At 39.2% G+C, this 25,057-nt stretch overlaps 1 protein-coding gene across 1 annotated transcript; it reads right to left on the reverse strand.

The window, feature by feature from the left end:
• Positions 1 to 442: 442 nt before the first annotated feature.
• Positions 443 to 24,371, reverse strand: tmc3 (transmembrane channel like 3). The gene is made up of 22 exons (XM_029498565.1): positions 24,277 to 24,371; positions 22,426 to 22,605; positions 19,225 to 19,300; positions 17,035 to 17,116; positions 16,685 to 16,791; positions 14,837 to 14,935; positions 14,353 to 14,495; positions 12,947 to 13,094; positions 12,684 to 12,727; positions 12,211 to 12,358; positions 11,731 to 11,840; positions 11,550 to 11,628; positions 10,637 to 10,879; positions 10,022 to 10,150; positions 8,197 to 8,264; positions 7,520 to 7,648; positions 5,538 to 5,648; positions 4,572 to 4,697; positions 4,392 to 4,470; positions 3,339 to 3,381; positions 1,950 to 2,223; positions 443 to 1,455 (listed from the first exon to the last, which is right to left on the reverse strand). Exons 1-22 carry the CDS (start codon positions 24,369 to 24,371, stop codon positions 474 to 476), a joined length of 3,495 nt encoding a protein of 1,164 aa, XP_029354425.1. The 3' UTR covers positions 443 to 473.
• Between the last annotated feature and the right edge of the window lie 686 nt (positions 24,372 to 25,057).

Raw genomic sequence — 25,057 nt, forward strand, 5'->3', positions numbered from 1 at the left:
TTTCCGTGTATTTTAAAGTCTTTTAAAGGTTTAATTTAGTATATTCCTACAGGTCCGAGCGCGTTTAGACTTTTAATGAACCAAGTTCAACGTATTTTATTTTGAAACGCACTCGTTCCGCTGTGTTAAGTACTTGCTGCAGCAAAGCTAGCTGGGAATTGTAGTAATCACTTCAACCGATTGATTCATTCATAGTGCGAGATTAACGAAATCTTCTCGAGATTACTTTATTGACATTGCTCAGGAAATAAGATGTGTGTTTTGATGTCTTATATCAGTATAGTCGTGTTTTATTACTATACACATTGCAACATTAAGTCATAATTTCCTGACACCTGTTTCAAAATGACCACAAGACCATAATATCATACACATTTATAATATACTTTTTTTGCATTCACTGCAATGTATCAACACTAATTATATAATATTAGCAACAGATTTAACCAGAATATATCATTTTAGCAAGGAAGTCAAACATTGGAACAGACAAGGTCATTTGATTCAGGCACATTTTGATCAAAACCGGTTTTGGGTTTCTTTTTGGCTAAGTCTCCTTGCTTCCCATCAGACTTGTTGTGGATAACCTGAATGTACTGATCGGTGCTGCTGTTCTGCTGGTCGCTGCTGGAGGCCAGGGAAGCCGAGTCTGACTCAGTTAAGGGGGTCTCCAGCTTTGGTCTCGGTTTGGACTTCACATAAGAGTCCAGGTGCCTGGACCTAGCTGGGGACTGATAGCGTCTTCCTGGGGAATGGATGTGATGCCTGGTACGCACAAGAAGAGGGTCTGCTCTTCTTGCACTGGCCTGCGGCCGGAAATGTGATTCTAAATCCCCCCAGTCTGTTTCTCCTTCCCCATCCTCGTCTTGTTCCTCCTCCTGTGCTCCATACCTTCCTCGACTGTCTTTAGCCATGGACATGTGACTTTCTACACAGTCACCAATGTAAAAGTGTGCTGGCTGGTGGAGGTCAGAGAGGGAGCGAGGTCGGTGAGCTTTCGCCAGTGAAATCCTTCTCCTGCCTTTTCCTTCGTCCTCATCCTCTTCCTCTTCCTCTTCACTCAAATGCTTCTGTGATGGGTGGGGTCTGGGAGGATGCGGCTGGTGATGGGTGGTGCGAGGTGTGTAGCGTTTGAAATTGCATGGGTACAGCTCCAGGATTTCTGCAGGTTCCTCCATGAGGTAGTGTCGTGGGATCCGAGTAGCTGCACGTAGCAGCTTCTTCCTGGGCTCATGCTCATTGACAATAACATAGCGAGTGGTGTGACCACGCCGGCCTCCATATTTTTGTGCAGTTATGAACCCAGTAGCTTCAACAGGATGTATAGAGCGTATGGTTTTTCTGTACAAGGGGTCAGAGTGGATGTCGTCAGAACAGTGACCTGGCGGATTGTAGGACATGTGATGGTAGGACTTTGACCTGCAGGATCCTCTGGCACCACTAAGAAATGGGGGCCTGAATGACAAAGGACAACACATAAAAATTAGCTCATGTTAGCATAATACTGTACAGCGGGACACATATTTTTAATGGTAATTTCTCAAATCTAACAACATCAAAACACACGAGGTTTTCTTTCATTGATAATGGCTGTTAAAATACAGAAGTAAATGAACCATGGCTGCAGACACTTGAGAAAATTAAAAATCCCCAAAACGTAGGCAGGATCAGTGACGACTTTTAAGAGTTTGAACAGATGGCATCATAACCGGAGAAGCAGCTTAGAAACAGGAATTTTATCTTCCAAGTGAATGAGTTACTTAAGCAAAGATCATTTTGTAAATGAAGGAAAACAACAAGGGAGAAATTTTTTGTAGTAATGATTACAACTGTTGCTGATAAAGTCAAAAGGTGGTAACAATATTGCACTAAATTCATCATGTAAGAGTTTTCCTGTTATTGAAGGGCGACCCGCCGGGCTGACCCTATGTATCTGTGCAATGTGGAACCTGTTAGGTATGTGCTCCAGCCGGTGTTTGGGTGTAACAGTCACTGCTGGACTTCTGATGGATCCTGTTGCACATCCTCTGCTCACGTCTGCCCTGGATGCTGACCGGGTGATTGTGTGGATGCTGTTTCCACGACTAACAGGAGCCTGAAAGTTTGTGACACTGCTGTTCCGTTGGGGAGACGGAGTGTGAACAGAAGCCTCCTGGCTCGTGATGTCATTCTCCTGTTGATCCAGTTTTTTGTCTGCTGCAGCATCTGGAGCCTGTAATCTTGCTAAGGGAAGTCCAATACATTTGATATTAACAATGACTCGACATTGAACACAAAAGTCATGGAGCTCCACACAGTTCTGCACAAGGGCTTGTTCTTTTCACCCTACAGATAGTTCCCTTTCAGACGTTATTTTCAGAATGTAGCATTATTATGCAGAGGATACATGCTTGCATTTATTTTATAAGACAGTTAAACTAATCTGTTCATCAAAATTCAAATGTATCTGACACACAATAAGTCCATCCATCATATATATATTTTTTTTATCTTATCATAATTTTAGATGGCATTACTCTGATATTGTTGCCCTCCCAGAGCCAGTCAGCTCCACTTGTTTACTTAATTGTGTTAGCTACAGTGAGGTCCACAAATTTAAGCAGCTTTTTTTTTTTTTTTTGGCTAGTCTCTTGCTGTGAGGAGACAGTTGTACAGCTGGTAGAGCAGGAATTCCCTGAACTTGATGTTGTTGTAGCAGCTTCGGGAAGCAAGCTATTACTGATAGGTTGAGGTTAGGTCTGCTATGCCTTTTTTTTTTGAAAATGCTCCAAAATAAAACAACTACAAATTTTACTATATTTGCACAAACAAATTATCTCTATATAAAGAAATCACATAGAAACTAGTAAATGACATACGTTAAGATTTACAAACACAGTTGAATTCAAGTGCCACAATTTGTAGCAACTATCCATCATCAGCTTCTCTGATCTGAGTTCTCTTGATAGTAAAAATGTTAAGGTCTCCAACAGTCCATTTCATTCCTTTCTGAAGAAGTATGTCATTCATCTTGGACTGATTCCCCTCCTCAGTGGCTATCCTCAGTTCAACACTACATCTTGCTATTAAGCTTTTGAGTGCATTCATGAAAGGCTTTAAATGTTTGCAGCCTGAGGAGCCTGAAAAATACCTCCTTGATTATTTCCATTTTATTCTACTCAAGATCCACCACTGCCTTCGAACTGTTTCCAAAGTGTCTACATCATTGTTCAATGAAAACCAGTCTGTGCAATCGCCACGCAAAGCTCTCCTTCTGGTAGCAGGACAAGAGCCAGTCACTGTGATTGCACTGGTCACCAGACTGCCACTACAACTGCCAACAACACCATCAGAAATACCTGCAGCCATCTGGAAGACTTTCTTCTTGTCCTCTGTCCGCTCCTAAAGAAATTACAGAAAAGTTCAAAAATATGTTTTTATTTGACAGCTAGTTCATGCTGTTATTTTTGGCTGGACCACAACAGTGGACCTAGTCCCATAACGTAGACTATTTCAAAGGGCGTCTGCTGTGTTTCTGTCCCCTCTGACCTCACTGTTGCACAGCCAACAGACTGACTGACAGACTGATCGGCCAACCATACTTCTACTCCTGAGTTGAAGTTTCTGATGGGGGCATGTTTTATCCAGATTTCCCAGTTTAGTATAGTTACTAGATTAAGTAGTAGCATCAGTACACGGTTGGACTGGTCTCAACTCAGTTTACGGAGTGATGTGAGATGTCCTCCACCATTTAAGGGACCAGAAGTAATTGTACAAACTAACATAATCATAAATCAAGCCTTCTGAAAGTGAAATGCATGCTCAGTTGGATTCAGGTCAGGTAACTGACATGGCCAGGGCGGGGTACACCCTGGACAGGCTGCCAGTCCATTGCAGGGCCAACAGACAGAAACGAACAACCACTCACACTCAGACCTTCAGACAGTTTGGAGTCACCAATTAAACCAAACATGATGTCTTTGGATGGTGGGAGGAAACCCATGCAAGCATAGCAAGCAGAGCATCCACCTCCACACAGAAAAGCCTCAGGATCAGGAATTGAACAAACCTTCCTGCTGTGAGGCAACAGCGCTAACCACTAGGCCACCATCCTGCTGAAATTTGTGTCAGTGTCCAAATATTTATGGACCTAACTGTATCTATTTGTGTGAAAATTTCATGGTTCACTGTGTCTTCGTCTTACTTTTACTGAATTTTTGAACCACCTTGAAGTGATCACATTATCTGCTTGTTTCCACACCATACTCACACTGTCATAGTCGCCAAAGCTACATGCTAACAAGATGTAACTGAGAAACATCAAGACATATTTTGATCCAGTCTTATAAACTATGCATGTTGAAAGTGGAAATTCCTTAATTGGTTGAGCAAAGCTTTCAATGGAAACTCACAGTCTGGAGCTGCATCCTCAGCTGGTTGTTGGTAAACTTTAGGGATCTGGCAATGGCCTGGAGATAGTATATCAGCATGCTGAAACACACAGGGACATTTCAAAATTCAAGGTGGCATACTGATTTGTCAGTGTGTGAATGTGTACGTGTGTGAGTGTGTATGTGTATGTACAGTCTTACAACAGCAGCAGGAGAGCTGGCAGCACTACTACAGGGCTGGTAACATAACTCATCACTTTACTGAACCACAGGGGGAAGTCACTGGCCACTGTCTCAGAGATGATGTCATAGATCTTCTCTTGGCCACTGAAATATAGATTCAAGTGTTTTAATTTACATTAACATTAAGAAACAACAACTAGCAGTAGCTTTACGTTTAAATTAGGTGACCGTGAATTTTGTACACACAAGCAATATCTAGTAAGCAATTTAGTTATTTTCATCCGCACCCTCTGCAGCCCACTTACTACTGTTGGGATATTGTACATATTAAAAGTATGTATTCAGATAACAGTTAATCACCAGTATGCCAACTTATCACGTACTGCCAATTACAAGCACAAATAGCCATCATTCATATCTAAGCTGAAATTCCTCATCAGCCATTAAAAACAGATGCCTACTGGATAAACCAAGACACAGAATATTTAAAACTCGATTGCACATTTTGAAGACACACACACTGTTGGAATCCCACCAAATTCCCAGATAAGGTTTTTAATGGAATAATAGAATAGAATAAATTCTAGTTTAAATAAATGCCATACACAAGCACATACAAAGTATTGTAATAACACAAGAAGGGAAGAAAATAAATATAGATAAATTTAGTAAAATAAAATAACTACCAAGTCATTAAATATGTTCAACCCCACTAGTGTGTTTTTGTCTGTAATAGTATCTTCACTTACATATTCATGTGCTTGATGTAAGAAGAATGCAAAGAAAGTTTGAAAGTCGCAGTGAGGACAAATTTTATCTGTAGGGGTCTTTTGTACATATCAAGCAGCTACTTATAAGGCACCAAGTTGCATTTCAATGTCATGACAATAAGTAAATATCCACTGGACAAAAAGCAGCAAAATTCATATGGTTCAGCATCAAGTGTTCCTTTAAATAATTGGTCTGTCTAAGCTGTGTCTGTACCTGAATGGTCCGCAATGCTGTGATGGTCTGTATCTAACGATGGCAAAGATGGTGGGCAGCATACACAGAAACAGCATGAACAGCAGCATGGCCAGGTAGAAATTGTTTGATCTTAAAATAAGGCAAAGCAATACAAATATGTTAAAATGATCAATTTCAGTTTCACACCTTCAAACCTACTGTATCTAGGACATTCTCATTTGAGGCCAGGAACACATAACCACTTCAGTGATGTGAAACCAGGCCCCTGTTATCACCTGCACAAATATTGTCAATATTAAATGCATTCAAGTATCTGGGTGCTTGTAAAATAGTTTTTTATTCTTCAGTGGTTCCATTCTCATGGTTCACATGAAGTGTGTGTGTGCGTATCTGGTAGCAACTGATAAGGACTGAAAGAGGGAATGGCAGCGTTGTTACATAAATCAGAGTGAGCTGAATGCCTCAGGCACGTATCTCTGTCTATGTAGAGGAGGACTGGGACGACACACTGATTTGTCACGAGCAAATTTTTAATGGATGATAAAAATTTGCTGCCAAATCACTGTTGATATATATAAACGTAATAAGGAGTGTGTTGTTTCATCTGTGGCAAAAAGAAGAATCACATCTACAGGACACAGCTACAAGAAAGAGACAAAATCATGTGTCCTAGTTCTGAATGTGTCTGAGCTGAAAGATAGCTCTGTTTCCTTTACAAAGAAAAAATTGTCTGGACATTTACTGAAGGAAAACAAACAAACAAGCAAACACAAGGTTTACACCACATTCAGGACATGGAAAAGGAAATAATAGTGATGGCAGCTACTTTAACCAATAAAATTACAAAAGTTGGTCAAAATTGCCAATTATCAGTGCAGGAATTTTAGCAGGTTTGGTTGACATTTGTTTGTAGTGGTGATATATTTCAGAGGTTCAGACGATCCCTGCACCAGCTTTGCTCTGTAAAATTTGATTCATTTAAATGATAGTCAAAATGTAATTACGCTACAGTCTACTGCTCTAACACGTTATCAGTCATCAGGAAAAACATTTTAACACTTTATATTGTAATCAGTGGCAGTGAGACAAATTCTATTGTCCCACCAGTCTGTTCAGAGTGACAAAATACTGTCATCTAATGGGCAAAACACTGACTGATATTGTATGAATACAATGAAATAAAATTCAATACCTGTAGAAAATAAATATGTGGAAAAACTTTTGCCATCGTAAACCCTGTAAACCACAAAAATGTGACGTTGTCAGTTCTGCTTTGGTACAAGAGAAATGAGACAGTAAGGACATCTTCAAGGAACCAAAATAAAGTTCTAAAATGTTTTCCTTCAGGTTAAATATTCACAATCTTCTGCGACTCTAACACAGTTAAACTAGACAATTTCCTCACACATAAATTAAGAGTGCTTTGGGAGGCTGTTGTCGGATGGATGAGTGGGTGGGGACTCGGGGTTAGGGTCTGTCTGAGTGTTTCAATAATGTATGAACAAAGTGAAACACATTGACTTTAAACCTGCGTGTGTTTATCTTTGTGTGTGTGTGTGCGTGTCCCACAGTAATATATGAACAAATTCACCAACATGGACTCCAACCCTTTTTGTGTTCGTCTATGTGTGTGTGTGTGCGCTCTGTGTTTGTCACCTCTCTCCCAAACTCATGTATGAGCCAAGTGCCTGAACAGACCTGATGTAGAATATCACATTCAAGGTTGATTTTTTGTAATATTACCTGTAGAATCATTCGGGTATTAATGAATACAAATAAATGTTGATGAATCTCAGTTTATGGGTTCGTTGAATGGGCAGTGTGTTTCTAGGTCAGTTTTCCCTCAGAAATTTCCTGAAGACATGCAGAACTGTTGCAATGAGACTGCATTTTTAATTGATGTGTTGAGAGTGGTATGATCCTGTGGTACAATGTCTTCAAAGGTGTTTGTGTTTGTACACTCTATAACGGTGTGTGTGTTTCTGTGTGCATGTTCAGACCTGGATGCTCGGAACACCTGTTGATGAGGAACATTACAAGTGAGGACAGCCCAGCTTCTCAGATACATCAGACCAATCAACTTCAGCACGTTGAAGGCAGGAAGGCAGGGAGAGAAAAAGGCTCCCATCCTCGAGGAAAGGATGAGAAAAGCCAGTAAAACAGACACACACATCTTTGGCTTCCAACACCCTGACTCATACCTGCAAGATTAGGCCTAAAGTCTTAAACAGTCCTTTAAATTAGTGGCATCGAGCCATTTTATTCACACACAGCTTGGGGACAGCACAAGTATAGTGAGTTCCTCTCAAATGAAGTAAAACAAGAGCATGCACACACACGTAGCCACTTTGGTCACACCCCATATAAAAGATATTACATCCAGGGGCTCACAGTTGCATTTCATTATGGTTATTGCTGGAAGGCGACATTTCTGAAATGAGTTGAGGAAATACAGTCAGGGCAGAAACAAAGGTGCAGTGAAGAGATTAGTGAAGGGCCACGGTCCTCTAAATAGGGTCAGGGAGACTGGCCAGCACCAGCCAGGCTATTAAGTGTTTGATGCTCTGTTGCACACACACTGACAAGACAGAGCTAATATAATGGAACTCCATGGATAGATGTTCTCAGAATTTCATTCTATTATTCATTTATTAAAAGACCATTTTTTTAGACCTACCAGATCATTCCTTGGTTATAAATCAGATGCAAGACGTTTTCAGCTATTTTGAATTCTCCATATTCAGGCTGAGGAAAGACACAAAGAGCATGAATGTGGTGTTTCTGCTTTAACAGAGGTAAAGTATGTTGACAGGTAATGATGCTGATGAAAACTGTACCACACACGATTCCTTCAAGGCTGAGGTCTTACACAGACTTACAAAGCTATAAAAGTCACCATAGAAGTAACTAAACCTGCACAGGTTAAATAATGGCAGGTCATTACAGTGCAGCCCACGTTGACCCGTTGGTACTATTTAATGGCATTGTATATGTGTATATACGCATTTAGACCTCCTATATGGTTTCTAAAATGATTTAAGATCTTACAACGAATTACAGGCAGTTTTTAACTATAGTATAAATCAGCAGTGTAATGGAGGAAGAATGGTATTTATATAATTGATGAAGAAAATGATTTTTGCTTGCATTTTGTAATTTGATAGAGCGTATGGCTTGTTATGTCTCATCAGCATATTTTTAACATAAGGCGATACCCAGATCACTGGGCTTCATGCAAAACAGAACTCTTCTTTACTTTCAACTTTCACTTCCACTCTTTTCTGCAAATTTGCTCTTTGGCACAAAACGAATGTAGATGCAATGAAAATATAGGAGCGACCTAATTGCCCTCAAATGTGCTACTATTTTCATGGAACGAAGAAGAGGGATTACTGTCCCCTGTCTCTTACAATTTAAATATTTCGGTGAATTACAGAACAAACCCGAGGCTGTTTCTGAAATCATTCAACACTTTCAGACACCACTCAGCATCAGCACCAGGCATGCTGGTCTGCATGGCTTGGTTACACTCCACTATCAGTCCACCGCATTGGCTATAATAGCGCTCACTATTGAGACAAATTATAAAATAGTAGAGAATGGACTATACAGGAAGCAGTGAGTGATTTCAGACGCAGCCTTTGTGGAGGTGACATTCATGTTAATCTCCATGGAGTCACTCTGGGGTCACATCACCATGACAACATTTATGATCGTACGGCAGACACCATTGCATTACCCAAGCCGATCAGGGTCGCTCCTCCAATCTTGAACAATTTCTGACCCCTGTCACACAGTGTTTGATTTTTGTGCAGTTTTGTGCAAATTTTCCACTTTTGTCATCACCAAAGAATTAATCATAAGCAAACACACAGAATAGGCCATGGACATTCTCACCGATAGTTTAGTCTTATGAAAACTGCACACGACTAAGTGACAAGGTTACAGCACTGGTTACCAGTCAGCTTTTCACTCGTCTTACATTTGTCCTGCAACAAAAGGCTCTAGCTGTAAATAATGCCAGTATAACAAGCAAGAAAAAGCCACAAAACTGAAAAAGAGGCTGAACCTCTTAGAATGGAGATGCAATTGGCAAGAGAGATAAATCTGGCATATAATTTATTAAAGATAAATGAATGACATTGGGCAAGGGCGAAGTGCACCCTGGACATTTGCTCTGGGTTGTTAAAGTGAAGCCAGTGCTGAGGAGCCTAAACCTACATTGAGCCTAATCGAAGGCACAGAGCAGACCAAAGCCACCAGTCATCCCACAATATGATTTTATGATCTGTCCATTTCATGTAATGCTCCACTTAGCAACTGGTTATTTCAACTTGGCACATCAACACTAGACTGCCTTTTTCCAGAGGCAACAAAAAGGACTTTTCAGCACCTCCAAAAGTGATTAACACATCTACTTAATTTGTGCAGTGGCCAAAACATACAAACAGTTTTGTTTTTTTACTCTTTTAACTTAACGGGTACAAAACTGCACAACTTACAAACTTGCTCTCCAAGTCCCAGCAACAGCAATCACTTAGGTAGCGAACCACCAAACCCCTGATGAAGTCGATGAGCAGAATGCTGGCCACTGTGAAGATCATGTCAATGATTGACAGCTTCAGCATCTCCTGTAGACAAATGGTAAACATAGCCATGGACACATAATTTGCAAAGAAGAAAAAAAAAAAAAAAAAAAAAAAAAAAAAAAAAAACAAAACACCCAACCCAAATTATTGGCTGTGCTATTTTTGTTCAATAAATGTAATCACCAATCAGATCAGATTACAGGTGCTTATGACATCAGCATTTTTTTCTGGTAGAGAGTATTTGCAGACTGATATCAAAATGTCCCCAGCAAGACTGTAAAAATACAATGGTATAAAGAGTAAAAATTCTGAATGGTGCATTCACTGAAAGAGCCTTGTGTCTATATTTCCTCTTACTGTGTATGGAAGAGAAAAAAAAAAAAAAAAAATCAAGGGCATAGCAAACAACAGACACACAATCAATCTGGTATTCTCACTTTCAGATATTCTTCCCAATCTATTACTTTACTTGAAGAAAGTCAAGAAACATGCCAAGTAAATATAAAGTGTGTATTGATAAGAGAGAACCTGTCCGACGTATGTCTCCCAGCACTGGTCTTGCTGAGAGCGGATGTTCTTCTCAAACAAAGCTGTCTGGTTGGAGACAGTCCCTGAAGTGCTTAACACTGTAGTGACGGTTGCTACTGTACTGTTTGGATGTTCGGGGGCAGAAATCTCAGACACCACAGTGGAGATGCTGTCTACCTCAGGCTGAGACATGGTGGCCATGAATGAACTGAAGTCAGACCAGTTGCCTGGATTTGCAGGGACCTACACGGCAGAAATGATGGACGTCATCACCGGCTTTTCTGTTTCTTTATAGACATCTAATAATGCACTAATAACTTTGACAGATGGCTATAGTACGAGCAGGGTATTGGGAAATCCCCTCATGTCAGAGAATTAAATGTGATGTAGATGAACATCACATCTGTGTTGAATCCAGAGTTTGAGTCAGGTCGGTCCAGCTCATCCCAAAGACTGGAAGTTCAGGGAAACAGCTGGCTCACTTCAAACTAACCACTTTAATCAGCACAAACGGAGATGAGAAAACAGTTTGTGGGTTTCGTAGGAAACTAGCATTTCACTGGGTATCTCATGCTTTTTGTTGATATTATATCTTCCTCTACAGCAACAGCTTGGACTGTAAAACTAAGGTATGCTGCTGTTTCCCATTGCTTCCGACAGTGACCCTGTGGACAAAATGCAACCTTTCAGATTAAAGTGAGAGTGGGACAACACTTCTTTAATTGGATAGACTCCAACTCACATATACAATATACATATACAACTCACGAGTATACAGTGCTGCTCTAATTTTCTCTCTGATGTGGGTAAAATGTGAGAAACTGACAGATAGGTGCAACAGAATGAACTTTGAAAATGTGACCTGGGTTATCATAACAGAAAAGATTTTCCATTTTTCAATAGTTATACTCACAGCAGAGCTCATACTGTTGACCTTATCCAGGAGGGCAATAATGAGGCTGTAGAGATTCCCCAGGTATAAAACAAGCACTCTATGAATATATGAAGACATGAGCCCTGTTAGTGTAAGGTAAGGTCTGCAACTTATTTAATGAGTGCTTTCTTAGGCAGCAGTTGTCAGAGTGAGAGATTACCTGGCCAGCTGAAAACGCAGAGAGGTACGGGGATGGTACATCTCTAGCTGGGCCACCAGCTCGAATGCAGACGGAGCAATCATAGTGATGAGAGAAACTACCACACTCACCTGGATGGAAAGGACACAAACGACTGGGAGTTCATATGCATTTTATATTTGATATTTACTTGTCTTCCACTGTCAATGCAGGATACCAAAGTGGAAACCTGACAGCGCTAACCACTGTGCCATGCTGCCCCAAATTAGATATAACAGAAGTGAAACCATTAAACCAAATGGTTACAACACATCAGTATTTTGTTCCAGAGCTGGTGAGCTGGTAGCAGGCAAACTGAAGCCAATGAAAAGTCACTGACGGATGGAAGCTTCTTCTACTGAATCAGTTTCAGGGCTCAGGAGTATTGTATGTTGGATAATCTAATCAAACTGATGATGATGAAGAAGGATAAGGTTGATGTTGGGTGCTCTGCTCTGCTACCTCATTCTTCTCCCAGAGTGTCAGCTCTGGCTTCTCCTGTTCCAGTTTCTGAGAACGTTCCACCACAAAGTAAATGATGTAGATGCTTCCCGCTAGAGACAATAGCACCAGGATATTGGCCAAGATACGCAGACTGATTAAAACTGCCCTGAGAACACACACAAATATAATAATTAGGTAGAACACACATTTCATCTTTACAAATGTGGAAGTTTAAAAAAATAAAATAAAATCTTGATCCATCCTAGAACTATAGTCCTGTTTGAGAAAGTCTCATGAGAAGCGGTTACTAAGCAGTTCTCACCCGCCTTTCAACGTTGCAGTGTTGAATGGAAACTGCTTCATTCAACATTTCAAATTATCTCTTTGAGGATGATGTTCTGTACTAGTACAGCTATCTCTCAGTGCTTGTCATTTCAATTACTCACTCACAGCTTCTGCAGAAAGTCATGGAAATAAACAAATAGACCTACAAACTGGTATCCTTCTTCTTTTCCTGCTCCTCCACAATGGCTTCCTGTGGGGGGAAAAAAAAAATGTATATCATGTGCTACAGGAGAGGACACGATTTCTGATCTACATTATTCTGTGCATTAAAAAGTGTTGGAGATAAATGAATACAGAAATACAAGCTGTGGGAAAATATGCCTGGACTTCAGGGTCACTGATGTTATATGGAAATATAATGGAATATGTACATTTCAGTCTGGTTTGTGTGTCCATGTGCATCTCTGACCCTGATGTTGTTGACGATGGCAGCTCCCTTACTCTCTGCAGCTTCTGGGTTTCCTATGAGGTAATCCCAGGCACAGAAAACCCTCCAGCAGAATGTGAAGTTCTCATCGGAGGCACTAGCCAGGCTCAGCCGAGAGTTCTTAGCCATTCTGCAATATAATTATTGTTTTGGACATTTATCTAATCATAAAATATGTTATAACATGCAAGGGTAGTAATGTTAGGATTACAGTTAGGAGCTGGGTCTTCCCTGCTTTTCAGCATATTGCTAGTTCGGTTTATCCAACTCATCCTAAATAATTTCAGAACCGAACTACAAGATCGGCAGTCCTTTGTATCCATTGGTGGTCTGCACATATAATGCCCCAAGGGTTTATTCTTGTGCTGATCCTGTTCGATCTCTAGATGAGTCAACTCCCAAATATTCATTCAACACAACATAAATTCAAAATCTCTATCTCCAAATGAACTACATCTAAAACAGTCTGTTATCCAGTTTATAGATGACACCGAACTATGATTGTCAATAGGTTTCTTACAACTAAACAAAGACAGAACTAATTCTCATCTGTTGTGCAAAGACTCAAAGATGTAAAATTGCAACTCATCACTCCAAGTTCTCTGTCTCTGGAAAGAAGAAAAAAAATCATACAATCTGTAATCATGGACAGCAATCTAAATTGTAAATTGTAATCTTAAGCAGACCAGTTGCTTTGGACTAGTATTTTCATCCAGTGGCCACATTGCTTAAATACCAAATACACTTATGAGGGCTGAGGGTCAGGTGTGTTGCTGTCTTGAAGCAGTGCAAAGTGTTTGCATGATTAAAAAACAAAAACCTCAGCGGCTCAGTATTTCACTGTTATCTTAGGCTTGCATGGCCCTTCACCTGAATTTGTCCGACCCTAGTTTCATGAAAAATATGGTGGGAAAGCAAATGTTATGATGTGTGCAGCCACTTGTCCACTCTTTCATTCACCCTTTCAGAGCTGCACACAGCTGCAGGACTTGACTTACTGGTCAGTTAAGACATTAGATCAACTGACCACCAACAGACACCATTATAATGGTTGTCCACCATGGTTCATCTGTGCCTGGCTATTAAGTAGAATTTGAGATGGCACAATGATTGATTATTATAATAATTATTTAATAATAAGACACTTTAGACACGAGACACAAATCGTTCTAGTTATGTGCCTGGAAAATCTTTTTTTTTTTCTTTTTTTTTTCTCAATTGCTAATGTAGTAAAAGTTACATGACATCACCCTGAAGTCACAAACTTCAGAACATATGCTTCGGACCATCAAAACAGAGAAATCTGACGTTACCACAAGCTAAAACATTACTTCATATAATTTTAACATCACATTGTTATTACATCAGTATAAGTGTAAAAAGCTTACTTTCTTAACAAAATAATGAAACTGTACGCAAAGACAGCCATCCCCACCAGGAAGTAGGCTAGAGGCAAACGGTACCCAGCACTGCCAATTTTCCTCACCCTGCCATAGTAACCGTAAAATAACACCGAGTACTGTAGATAGCCCTGTGGAGACCACAAACAACACAACAACACCAGAATATATACACACACACACACACACACACGAAAAAGACTAACATTTAAAATTTCCCTTAAATGAAATGTCAATTTAGAGATTTTACAATCATGACAACAACAACAATGGTGATAATAACTACTATTACCATTATTATGATCTGCATCATCATCCCGAACTTACATTTACATAAGGTGAGAAAAGAACGAAGGTTAAATTGGCCCTGAAATAGAGGTCAAAAGGCACTAATATAATGTTGGAATAATGGTCCATTGTGTCTGTGAGCCATACTCTATTGACAGAACAATAAAAGGAAAGAAAAGCTTGCCCCAAGAGACCAGATGGTGTCCAAGTCCTGGGCTGAAGCCAGGTGCTCTTTGGGTATAGTTTTACTCCTCGTCGTTCCAAATGGAGCTCCAGCCAGCAGCTAGTGTACACACACACACACGCACGCACGCACACACGTACAGGTACACGCGTGCGTATACACACACACACACAGAGAGAGAGAGAGAGAGAGAGAGAGAGAGAGAGAGAGAGAGAGAGACCTGTTATTGTCATAACATCAACCAGAAACCAAAGTGCCCTCACAATACATTTAAAGAAAACCAGAGTGGAGTGCAGATATTTGTGTAATTAGTACTTTACAGGGCAAAGATAACATTTACCTATCTCATGATATGCGTAATAGGTGAGTTACTATTTTGTTTTGAGTAAACGGGACAGAGGATTAGGTTATCTTTAATAGTTTGAATGATGAAAAGGGATATTAATCATGTCATATCTTAGGATATGACAGCAGTTCCATATAGCTATATAGCTAATTACAGTAATTCCAGGCATACATTAGAAGAGCAAATGTTATTACTGATGACCCCAAATTAAGAGCAAATTGCAAAGTATGTGCAGAGATAAAAATGTAAATAAAATGTGGGATTTTTATGCTTTAGGAAAACTGAAAATTATGCTATTGAAATAGTTTGTGTTGATCCTGAAACACTGTAAGTGTCCTTGCAAAGAAATAAACTTTAAGGATAAAAAACAGCAATATCTGAAATGAACTGACCAATTACATCTTTGCTCAAATAGTTGTTCACAAGAAACAGACACACACATCAAATCTGACCCAATATCCATGATGTTTGATGTCGGATGGTATTGCTTCCTAAGCAGAAGGCTGGGCATTTGAAAGGAGACTGTGGAAGGTCCGAACAAACGAAGGGAGGGAGAGATGGGACTGATAGGATGTTATGTCTGGGGAAATTGCTTGTCTCTGCATGTCAGTGAGAAACATAAATCTAACAGCAGCGTTCTCTGCCTTTTGTTCTCAGCTACAATGTGTACTTTAACTCTTTGAGCTGAAGTGGTTGGGGGGGAAAAAAAAAAAAAAAATCAGCTTCTCAATAAGGATCTACTCGGTAATCTTGTCAGCAGTTTCACTCTGTATGGATATTGGTGATACAATCTTATTGTCTTATTGAGGAATCCAGGCAACGATATTGAGTATCATTTGATTTAATACATGGTTTTGCTATATTATCTGGAATCTGGACACTGTATGATTCCATTTAAATTATTTATTCTTTGTATCAATTCATCGTGATGAATGTGAAAAGATCTTAATCAGTTGCACAAGAAGGGAAATTCTCAAACTGTTGCAAAGTGAAAAAGAAACCACACCATTAAAAACACAATGAGACGCACAACTGAATACAGTGACCCTGTGCACACAAGAGCCAGAAAAAAAATCTTGCCACAAGCAGTAAGCCACAATAGCATTTGTCACATTCTCCACAGCAATGAACCAGGCAGTGACAGCAACATATGCAATGTGTAATATTCTCAGCTCTGTCTAGTATAAACAGGGAAGAATGGGAGAAAAATGGTAAACCAAAGAGCATGTGTGAAGGTTTTCCCGTGCTTTTGACTGGTTCTGTTAATGTAACATAGGCTGTATTGTGTTTATATAAAAAAAAAAAAAAAAAAAAGTCTAACATTTATTTTTTGGACCCTTTTCTTTCTGTTTGTATAAAAAAAAATTAGATTTCAGATCGTTTTCTTTCATATGCTTCTCTCTGCAATGCAAATTTAGTGTAAGGTGGCAACATAACAATGTGAGATATTTGAAGGGATGTGAAAGATATATATGCAACCATTTGCTTGGAGAGTTACTAACCTCTGGCAGAACGATGAAGGCTCCCGTCATGATGGTGAGGACGATGTTGATGCCAAACAACCAGCGCAGGAAGATGAAGTAGGAGGCCACACCGGATCCAAAGTGACCTCAAACACAGATTTCATATGCAGCAAACACTTTATACATTAAACACTAACACAGTTCTGTCACACATATCAATTAGAATTTCAGGAATTACTTTAATTTGGCCTTCTTCATCTCTGCTGTCATGACCTGCCAACAGCCTGTGTTAATGATTATAGTGGCATCAATGGATGTCACAGCACTTAGACAAAACAGGACTGAAGACATTATCTGTGACAGTTTAATGTGATTAATCACTCACTTACTTTCAATTTTCTTGATCCTCACTTCCCAGGGAACAAACAGAACAACAGTGTTGTAAAGCACGCGGGAAAGTTTCTTCAGCAACTGCAACAATGCGGAACAATGAGCTTTAAAGAGTGTTGAAGAACAAAGGATTTCCTGTCAACTCTGCCTGGCACGCATCTCCATGACTCAATATTAATATTTTCTATATTATATGTTTTGTATTCACTTTAAAAGTGAAATGATGTACAACGATTCAGGAATGATTTGAGGAACACCAACCAGGCCAAGATGTTGACTTGGCTCCAAGTTCCCCAGACCCTAATCCAGCCCACAGGTCTGAACATTATTGAGGACATTAGTTTGACTTTATTATTTTGTTATACTCATGGACTATGTGATTGCATCACTCTGTGAGTGTCAATCTGTAGCAAATATCAATGTCATCAACATGAATACTAAAGTTCTTAAATCTTATGATATGATCAGAGATCAAATCTAAACTGAGAGGAGGATTTATAATCTAGATAAGGTCAGCTGGACCGATGATTCTGATTTTCAATTAACTGGGACGGCATTTGTAGCATGAATACATCATCATCGCGCTGTTTGCTTAAAGTCGATTTATTCTAATGGTGCTTGAGCAGCCCGAACATTTTAATTAAAGTGAGCTATAACAGCAAGCTATAAATTCACTGATGCTGCTGTGCTACGGCTGCATAGCTCGCTTTATTTCTGCCCGGCTTCCTCTGTATAAGTGTGTATGTAGAGAAACAAGATAAGTAGATGAAGCTCTCTGCAGTGTGTGTGTGTGTCTCTATGTGTGTTCACCTCACAGGGGTAAAAAAGATTTGTTAAAACTAAAACTCAGCAGTCTACACAAAAGAAATCCTTTCTTATTTTACTATTGTAGCTTTGATGACGTTTTTGCAACACAGTAATACAAAAAATCCTCTCAGCATACAGATAGAGTTACAGCGTGCAAAGCAGAGCAAAGTTACCCAAGTGACACATCGGGGGATCTTAGATCTCAGACTCAATCAGAATTGACACTGCTACTTTGTGTCACTATATCACCGTGATGGCTCTCTGCTCTGATCCTTTGCTGCAATGTTGGAAATAAAAAAACAAAACCAATCACCTGAGGAGAAAGGTTTTGTTTTGTTATTTCACATTTTGAAATACCTTAGAGTGGCTAAGAGCACAACCACCATACCTAATAGATTTACAAAAACTCTTCAAGATACAAGAAATATTCTAAACCAACAAACTATTGGGGGTAAACTGATTTGCCAGTACTCTTACTTTGACTGATCATTTTTCGTGGAAAACACAGTTGTGCTGCTACGCTGACCACAGGTCTGTAACCTGCTGTCTCTCCCTGTCCCCGACATGTCAAACATGAATATGCGACCTAAACAGTCCTGGCTGAATGTGGCCTTTCCTGTCTAGGGAGAGGTTTGGTCACTGTTTCTGGTGTCTCTGTGTGTTTTCTGAATGATCTTAAAAGGACACTCAGAAAAATAAGTAGTTACATTCACAGTGGTGAATATCTTGCCCTGTGTGGAAGAAAATTTAATCTATCGCTACTTTAGATATTGGCTTAGTTCTCAGCTCTCCAAGCTAACCACCAACAAATCTAGCTCTCTTAAGGGCTTGCTCTTGGAGGGACGTTGGCTCTCTTTAAGAACTCCATAAAGAGTTTGGTCTAGACCTGCTCTGTGTGTAAAGTGCCTTGACTTTGTTATGATTTGGCACTATATAAATGTGATTAGATTTTTTTATTAGATTTTATTTTGATTTGCCTTTGTAGTCCCCCCTTAATTTAAGCCTGTTTATTAGTTCCCTTTGTTTATGAATAATGATATATTACCATTTCAGCTTTTCAGTCTTTTCTTTATTCCCAAAATATCTTGCCTTCAATATCTCATTGGCATGGAGACATAACCCAATCAAGCCCAAATCTCCTCACAAGTTTTTCCTCTCAGCTTCTTTCACCTGCCTCAACCACAGCTATCCCGAGAAAATCACTTTAAAATACAAGCTAATAACTGAACTATTAACTAATAACTGTTTTTCTATATAAGCAAAGAAGCCTAAAAAAACTATTTGAAGGTTAACACAGTCGAGATTTCATCAGGGATCAGAATTTCTGCATGTTGAGTAAACACCTCTTAGCAGTAACGAATGTGAGTTGTTGGTCTACGTACGTCAGCTCCTGCAGTCTGATATCCTCTGGTCCTGGTCAGCCGGCCCTCATACTTCAGAACGATCTCTCTGGCCTGCCTGGAAACACAAATGTACCAGCCAAGTGCACCAAGTGCCTCTATTCACACAACAGAGTTACGGTCTTTAATCAGACTTCTCTCTGATGCCTGGTGATGTCAGGACAACCCTGGTATTTGAGTTTAGTTTGTCTCTCCTCTACAAGTCCATTATTTATGAGCGGACATGGAGTAATTTATTACGATGAGATTTTCCATTTTACTATCAATTTATACTTTTTGTAAACAAAAAAAAAAAAAAAAATTACTGAACGCTCCTTGTTGTGTTATTAAAATTTCTACCTGTGTTATTAATCTAAACATTTCCTCAACCACTGCGTATTAAGTACAAAAGCAGCATCAGGACATGTTAAAAGGGCCATAACTTTTGCAGCCAACAAATTTTCAGTTGAAATAATAAAACCAATATTGGGAAATGAGCTGCAGCACATGTAAAAACAGGCAACCAAAGAACAAAACAAGCTGTACCTCCATTTTTATTGATTTGATCGTAAATGAAAATCAGGAACGAAAAACACCTCTAAATACACTTTTCAAATTTGTGCTGAGGTGTGTTAGTTTAGCTAGTTGCAGTAGTTGCGAGCCATGATATGGAGGCATTCCTAAATAAATATCCTTGCAGAAATAAGTAAGATTTGGTGTTGCTGCTGTATTATGTACAGGAAAGTGGTACAGTATGCTGCTGGAGGTGGATTATGTGCCACTCCTGCATTTCCAAATTCAGGTGTGCATGCCATTCATTAAGCTGGGGAGGGTAGGACCCTGTTCCCTCCCGTGTTCTGCGCAAGTTACCACTTGCACCCGACCCACAAGCAACCCATTTTGGCTCCACACCTCATCACATCTGTTTGACAGAAATGACAGTGTAATAATCACACCAAGCGAAAGGAATAAGTACAATAACAACCCTGTAAATCAAATTAAACTATGAGCCAGAATCAACTCTGAGCACCATGTGGTCAGATAAAAACTGTTACCCAACACAGAGCTGAAGAGCTGCCAGACTGCCCTGTTGCTAGTTTCTTAATTCTATAAATAAGAAGAAAGTCAACCACATTTTTTTTTAGGTGGGGATGTGTGTGCAAGTTGAATGCAGTGTATGTAAACTAATATTTGTATGTAATATTTGATTAAATAGCCTTTTTAACATTTGTATTCGTAACAGTAACAAAGTTTAATTAATATAATAGACGAGCTAGAGAGGAAACTCAATCTTTGCGTGTGTTTGTTTGATTAGCAATGGGGGACTACCCATAACATTTCAGTCCCTCAACCTGGACAACCATATATGAAGAATGGCTGATGGGCACATTGATTTCCAATTTCGGTCTTGGTGACTGGGGCTATGGAGGATTTTTGGCTGGTCATGTTGCTTATGTCAGTGTTACGTAAGTCTTCTCAGAGGCAGAGTGGAAGGCACAGTGGGATGTTGCCACCCAAAAGGAAAGAGAGCTTGTCAGTTCTGTCATGACAGGTTTTTGCTATTACAGCCCCCACCCTCACTTCAGATACAAATAACTCAAGGAATCATTTATGACTTTGAACAAATTTCAGTCCAGAAAACTTACATTGGATGAAGAAGCTTCTGTTGTTTGAGTTTCCCACTATAATGTTAAACATTTAAAAAGGATTGTCCTTAGATATGATTTTTATTCCAGGTGTGGGACCTCTGTAAGGCTTTTCGCTGTAAATGTCCAGTAATTAACTGTGTTAACAATATTAATAGTAAATACTGTATATTTACTGTCTCTGAATCTGGATTTTAAAAATCATTAATGTTACCATAGTTACTGCACTACTACTCCTAAAGACACAACTAAAAACAATGATAAATAAATCAATGAAAAATTCACTTAACATCATGGAGCTCCTTTTTGAGTATTTCATAAAATAAAAACATGTTAGTTCTAATTAAAACAGCAATGCATCCTATTATTGGTGGATTATATATATCTATATATTTACAACAGGAAGGGAACGAGTGCGTTTGTGCAGTTTATGTGAAATACATTATCTAACTGATGCAGATTTATAGTCCAAAAGATATTGAAACCCTCTTATCTATGACAGCATTGGGGACTCTTTACAGGGCTATGATCCATCAAATAATTAATAAACACACTCAACCTGCACTTTACACAGCCATGAAAAAAATAACATTAAATGTAACAGCTGCAGAAATTTTGAGTTTTGTGAGGTTGATGGCACACAATCCAAAACAAAATATGTCAGCATGGATGAAAAATGCTTATAGAGCAAGTGTTATGTAAAATACAAACTCTTATTGCAGTGGGAGCAATCACAGACATTCAGCTTGAGATTAAAGCAGGTGTAAAAATGCAGACCAGCATCCCACCCCTGATGATGGTAATAAAACCTCTGTGGTAATAACAAACTGCCATATAAAACCTGTTATCTATGGCACATACTCAGCACATCTTAGAGGCTCTCTATCTGCTGTAGCACTCTCTTTTTCAGCACTCACGCACTTAATCTGCTAGTCTAATTACATTTATTCAAATGTGAGCGCACAACCCCACAGTTTTGTGTTTAACCACAACATTTAGGGATAGGGCTCTTCTTCTTCTTCCCGCTGGATACATTTTTAAATACGTGTATGTGGTAAAAAGTAGCAAAATAAAGGCGGTAAATTGACATCTATTGGGAAGGAGAGTATATTTCAAAGGAATTCAAAAAGTGATGGTTTCTATCAACATCATGAAGAAACCTATTTTAATAATGAATCCCATCAACACTCACTGACAGTATATTTGATTCTCACTTAGAGCCAAAGCTGACAATGGTTATGTTTAGGTGACTCAAAACGATTTGGCTTTATCCATGTAGAGGTTTTGAACTAGTTTTCACTAGTTTCACCATGAATACTGTTGCATATGTCGTCTTTGGGTTGAAAGGTATCATTCCCATCTCCTCCGTCTTGACAGTTTAGTGAGAAAACTGCTGAGAGTTTGGCACCAAACATTGCGATATACTTATTTATAGAGCACTTTCAGTATGAGAAATATGACAAATGCAGTTTGTGTTAGTGTATGGTTGGAAGCAGAGGGACAGGGGAGGTACAGGTCGACCACCAAACCATTGACAGAGGAAAAAACTGTGACATACTTGAGAACTTTGAGCTTCCGTCTCATTGGCCAGGGTCGGGTCCGGATGTTCGCAATGATCTCCTTCTGATACTGTATATTCTGGAACATTTCCTCTGGGTCATTGCTGTCCACACGGTCATCCTCTTTATCTTCATCATCTGATGAGCTGCAGCATAAAAGAAAAGAGGCGTCAAAAATGACTTGGCCATTAACACGATGAAAAATTTAAAATAAAATACTGAATGCCATCTCAGGAGACCCTGGTTACCACACAGGGCAGCACCGTTGGGTTAGGTTCCTGGGGCTGGGGGCCTTCTGTGTGGGGTTGGCATGTTTTCTCTGTGCCTGTGGCTTCCACCCAAAGTCCAAAGACATGCAGTTTTGGGGTAATTGGTAACTCTAGAGACTTGAGTGTGAGTGTGAATGGAATTGTGAATAGCTGTTTGGCTATGCATCTCTCTATATATTGGCCTTGCAATAGACTGGTGACCTGTCCAGGGTAGACCCCCACCCTCACTTCAGATACAAATAACTCAAGGAATCATTTATGTTTTATCGCATTATCCCATCCCACCATGCCAACATTTCATATTTATTACTGCCCAGTTTAAGGGCTGCACAGCCAATCACATTGTAAACATGTGCAATAAAGTGACAATAAAGGTGAATTAATGTCAATTCAATTCAAAACCAGAATTTAGCTCTTGTTATTATGTTTTATTAATGCTGATATGAACATGGGGTAAATACTATTCACATATAATAAATATTAGCCAAGGATATCAAAACGCATTCAATTTACACACTTGTGCATTGATGAAATCATTTTGATGTATAGATAGTTATTGCAACTGCTCAAAGTGTCAAAAAAATCTAATAAATATTACTCAATAAAATTAGAGGATGCTGTATATATTTCATTTACTATGCCTGAACAATAGTAATACAGGTTAGTGGTTAAATCATATGAAATATAATGTGCTTCACTGTTTGTTTTGATTTTATTTATTTTTTTGTTATACCACGTAGTAATGGGGATCATGAATACTGAAGCCGTGTTTGATGGGATCAAAGCCTGAAGACATGTTCACAGTCAGATTCAGTAGTCTTTACTGCACCATTACAGTCTTTAGAAATTCAACATCTCCACCTTTTGCAGTGATAACAGACTTTTTGTCACACACACACACACACACACACACACACACACACACGGTGGAAACAACTTCGGTAAAAAATAAAAAATTAAGTTCCATCTTCAACTAAATGACACATCATTTATCTCCATAACAAAAGAATTCAAATAAGTACAACAAGCAGAACAACGAGCCTTTCCATCACAGTGAAACACAATTCGCTGCCGATGGCCAATACTGTTGACATTGTATTCACTTACTAAACATAAAAGCTTAAAATTCACAGCAATATCACAAAAGAACTCAACCAAATGTAATGCCGTGATTGAGCTCCATTTGGATTGCTTTAAAGCAAATGCAGTGCATTTCTTTCTTTTTGTGAAATATCAGAAACTGATGAATACATATTTAAACTTTTTTCCTATTCACTGTCAAAATCTTATATTTAAAAAAAAAAAAAAAAAAAAAAAAGGTCAAAATTTCCCAGGACAATAATGAGTCATCTTCAGGAACACAAGAAAATATTGATTTCTTTTATGATTAGATTTCATCAAGACTACAGTAACTCAATTCCCCAAATGATAGCCTTTAAGGTTCATACAGATGACAACCCCAAGCCAAAGAGAGTAAAATCGACCAAGTCAGAAAGGCTGAAAAAAGTCAAAAGATCAAATGAATGATGATCAAATCAAAGTGAGCAGACTCACCCGTCCTGGTGGTCCTGATAGGCTGAATAAATCCTCCTGGAGTTTTTCCTGATACTCTTATGTCTTTTGGCTGCAGTCAGAGACCTGCTGCTGCCAACCCAAGACTCAGACACTGTACTCATGCTGTCGCTTCTCAGCAATTGTGTGAATGACCGTGCTCTTGAAATATATGCCTACTGTGCAGCCCGACTAGACTGTCAGAGCTGGAGTAACCTGCTGCTCCAGAGCCCAACAGACTACAGCAGCGCAGAGCACACATATACACACTCACTCATCAGTCCAATCACAGGCATACAGACTGCTTAAAGTAACAGCAGCAGACCTCAGCTCCCTCATCAGTGCCCACTTTTATCATTAGCATTTAGTCCCCAAGAATCTCCAAAACAGTTTGTCACCAATTCTCTAACCCAATTCAATGTCTGCATCCTTTTTGTGTCTTCTTAGCTTTATGTCATGATTTCTCTGTCTGACAAGTTACTACTGAAAAGTTGTTGTTTTTTTTTGTTTTTTTTTTTTTTATTTACCACCTGCTGAAGGAAGAGGAAATGGATGACACAGCCAGAAGCTGATTTATTACCAGCTGAGAGTGGACTGTGCAGAGATGCTTAGATAATTAAGGTTAGGGCTAATCACCACAGCCTACTAATACTTCAGTTACAGTAAAATTAGATTAATGTTAGGCATACAAACTATAGATTATATGATTGTTCCTTATTTTCCATATGTGTTACCCAAACATTCATTTAATACATTTTGGCCATGAATCATCCAAACCAACATGTTTTGAGTGGAGTCAAAGGTGGTGGTA

This window comes from Echeneis naucrates, chromosome 3, assembly GCF_900963305.1.
Source record: "Echeneis naucrates chromosome 3, fEcheNa1.1, whole genome shotgun sequence".
NCBI classification, from domain to species: domain Eukaryota; kingdom Metazoa; phylum Chordata; class Actinopteri; order Carangiformes; family Echeneidae; genus Echeneis; species Echeneis naucrates.

Excerpts from the sequence above, each read along its gene's own strand:
- tmc3 (XM_029498565.1), bottom strand. The coding sequence starts at position 24,371 with ATGAGTACAGTGTCTGAGTCTTGGGTTGGCAGCAGCAGGTCTCTGACT. Across the intron at positions 4,698-5,537 it reads CAGCATTGCGGACCATTCAG|TGGCCAAGAGAAGATCTATG; the intron begins GTACAGACACAG and ends TCTATATTTCAG. Across the intron at positions 2,224-3,338 it reads AGTCTTCCAGATGGCTGCAG|CAAGATTACAGGCTCCAGAT; the intron begins GTATTTCTGATG and ends GACTTCCCTTAG.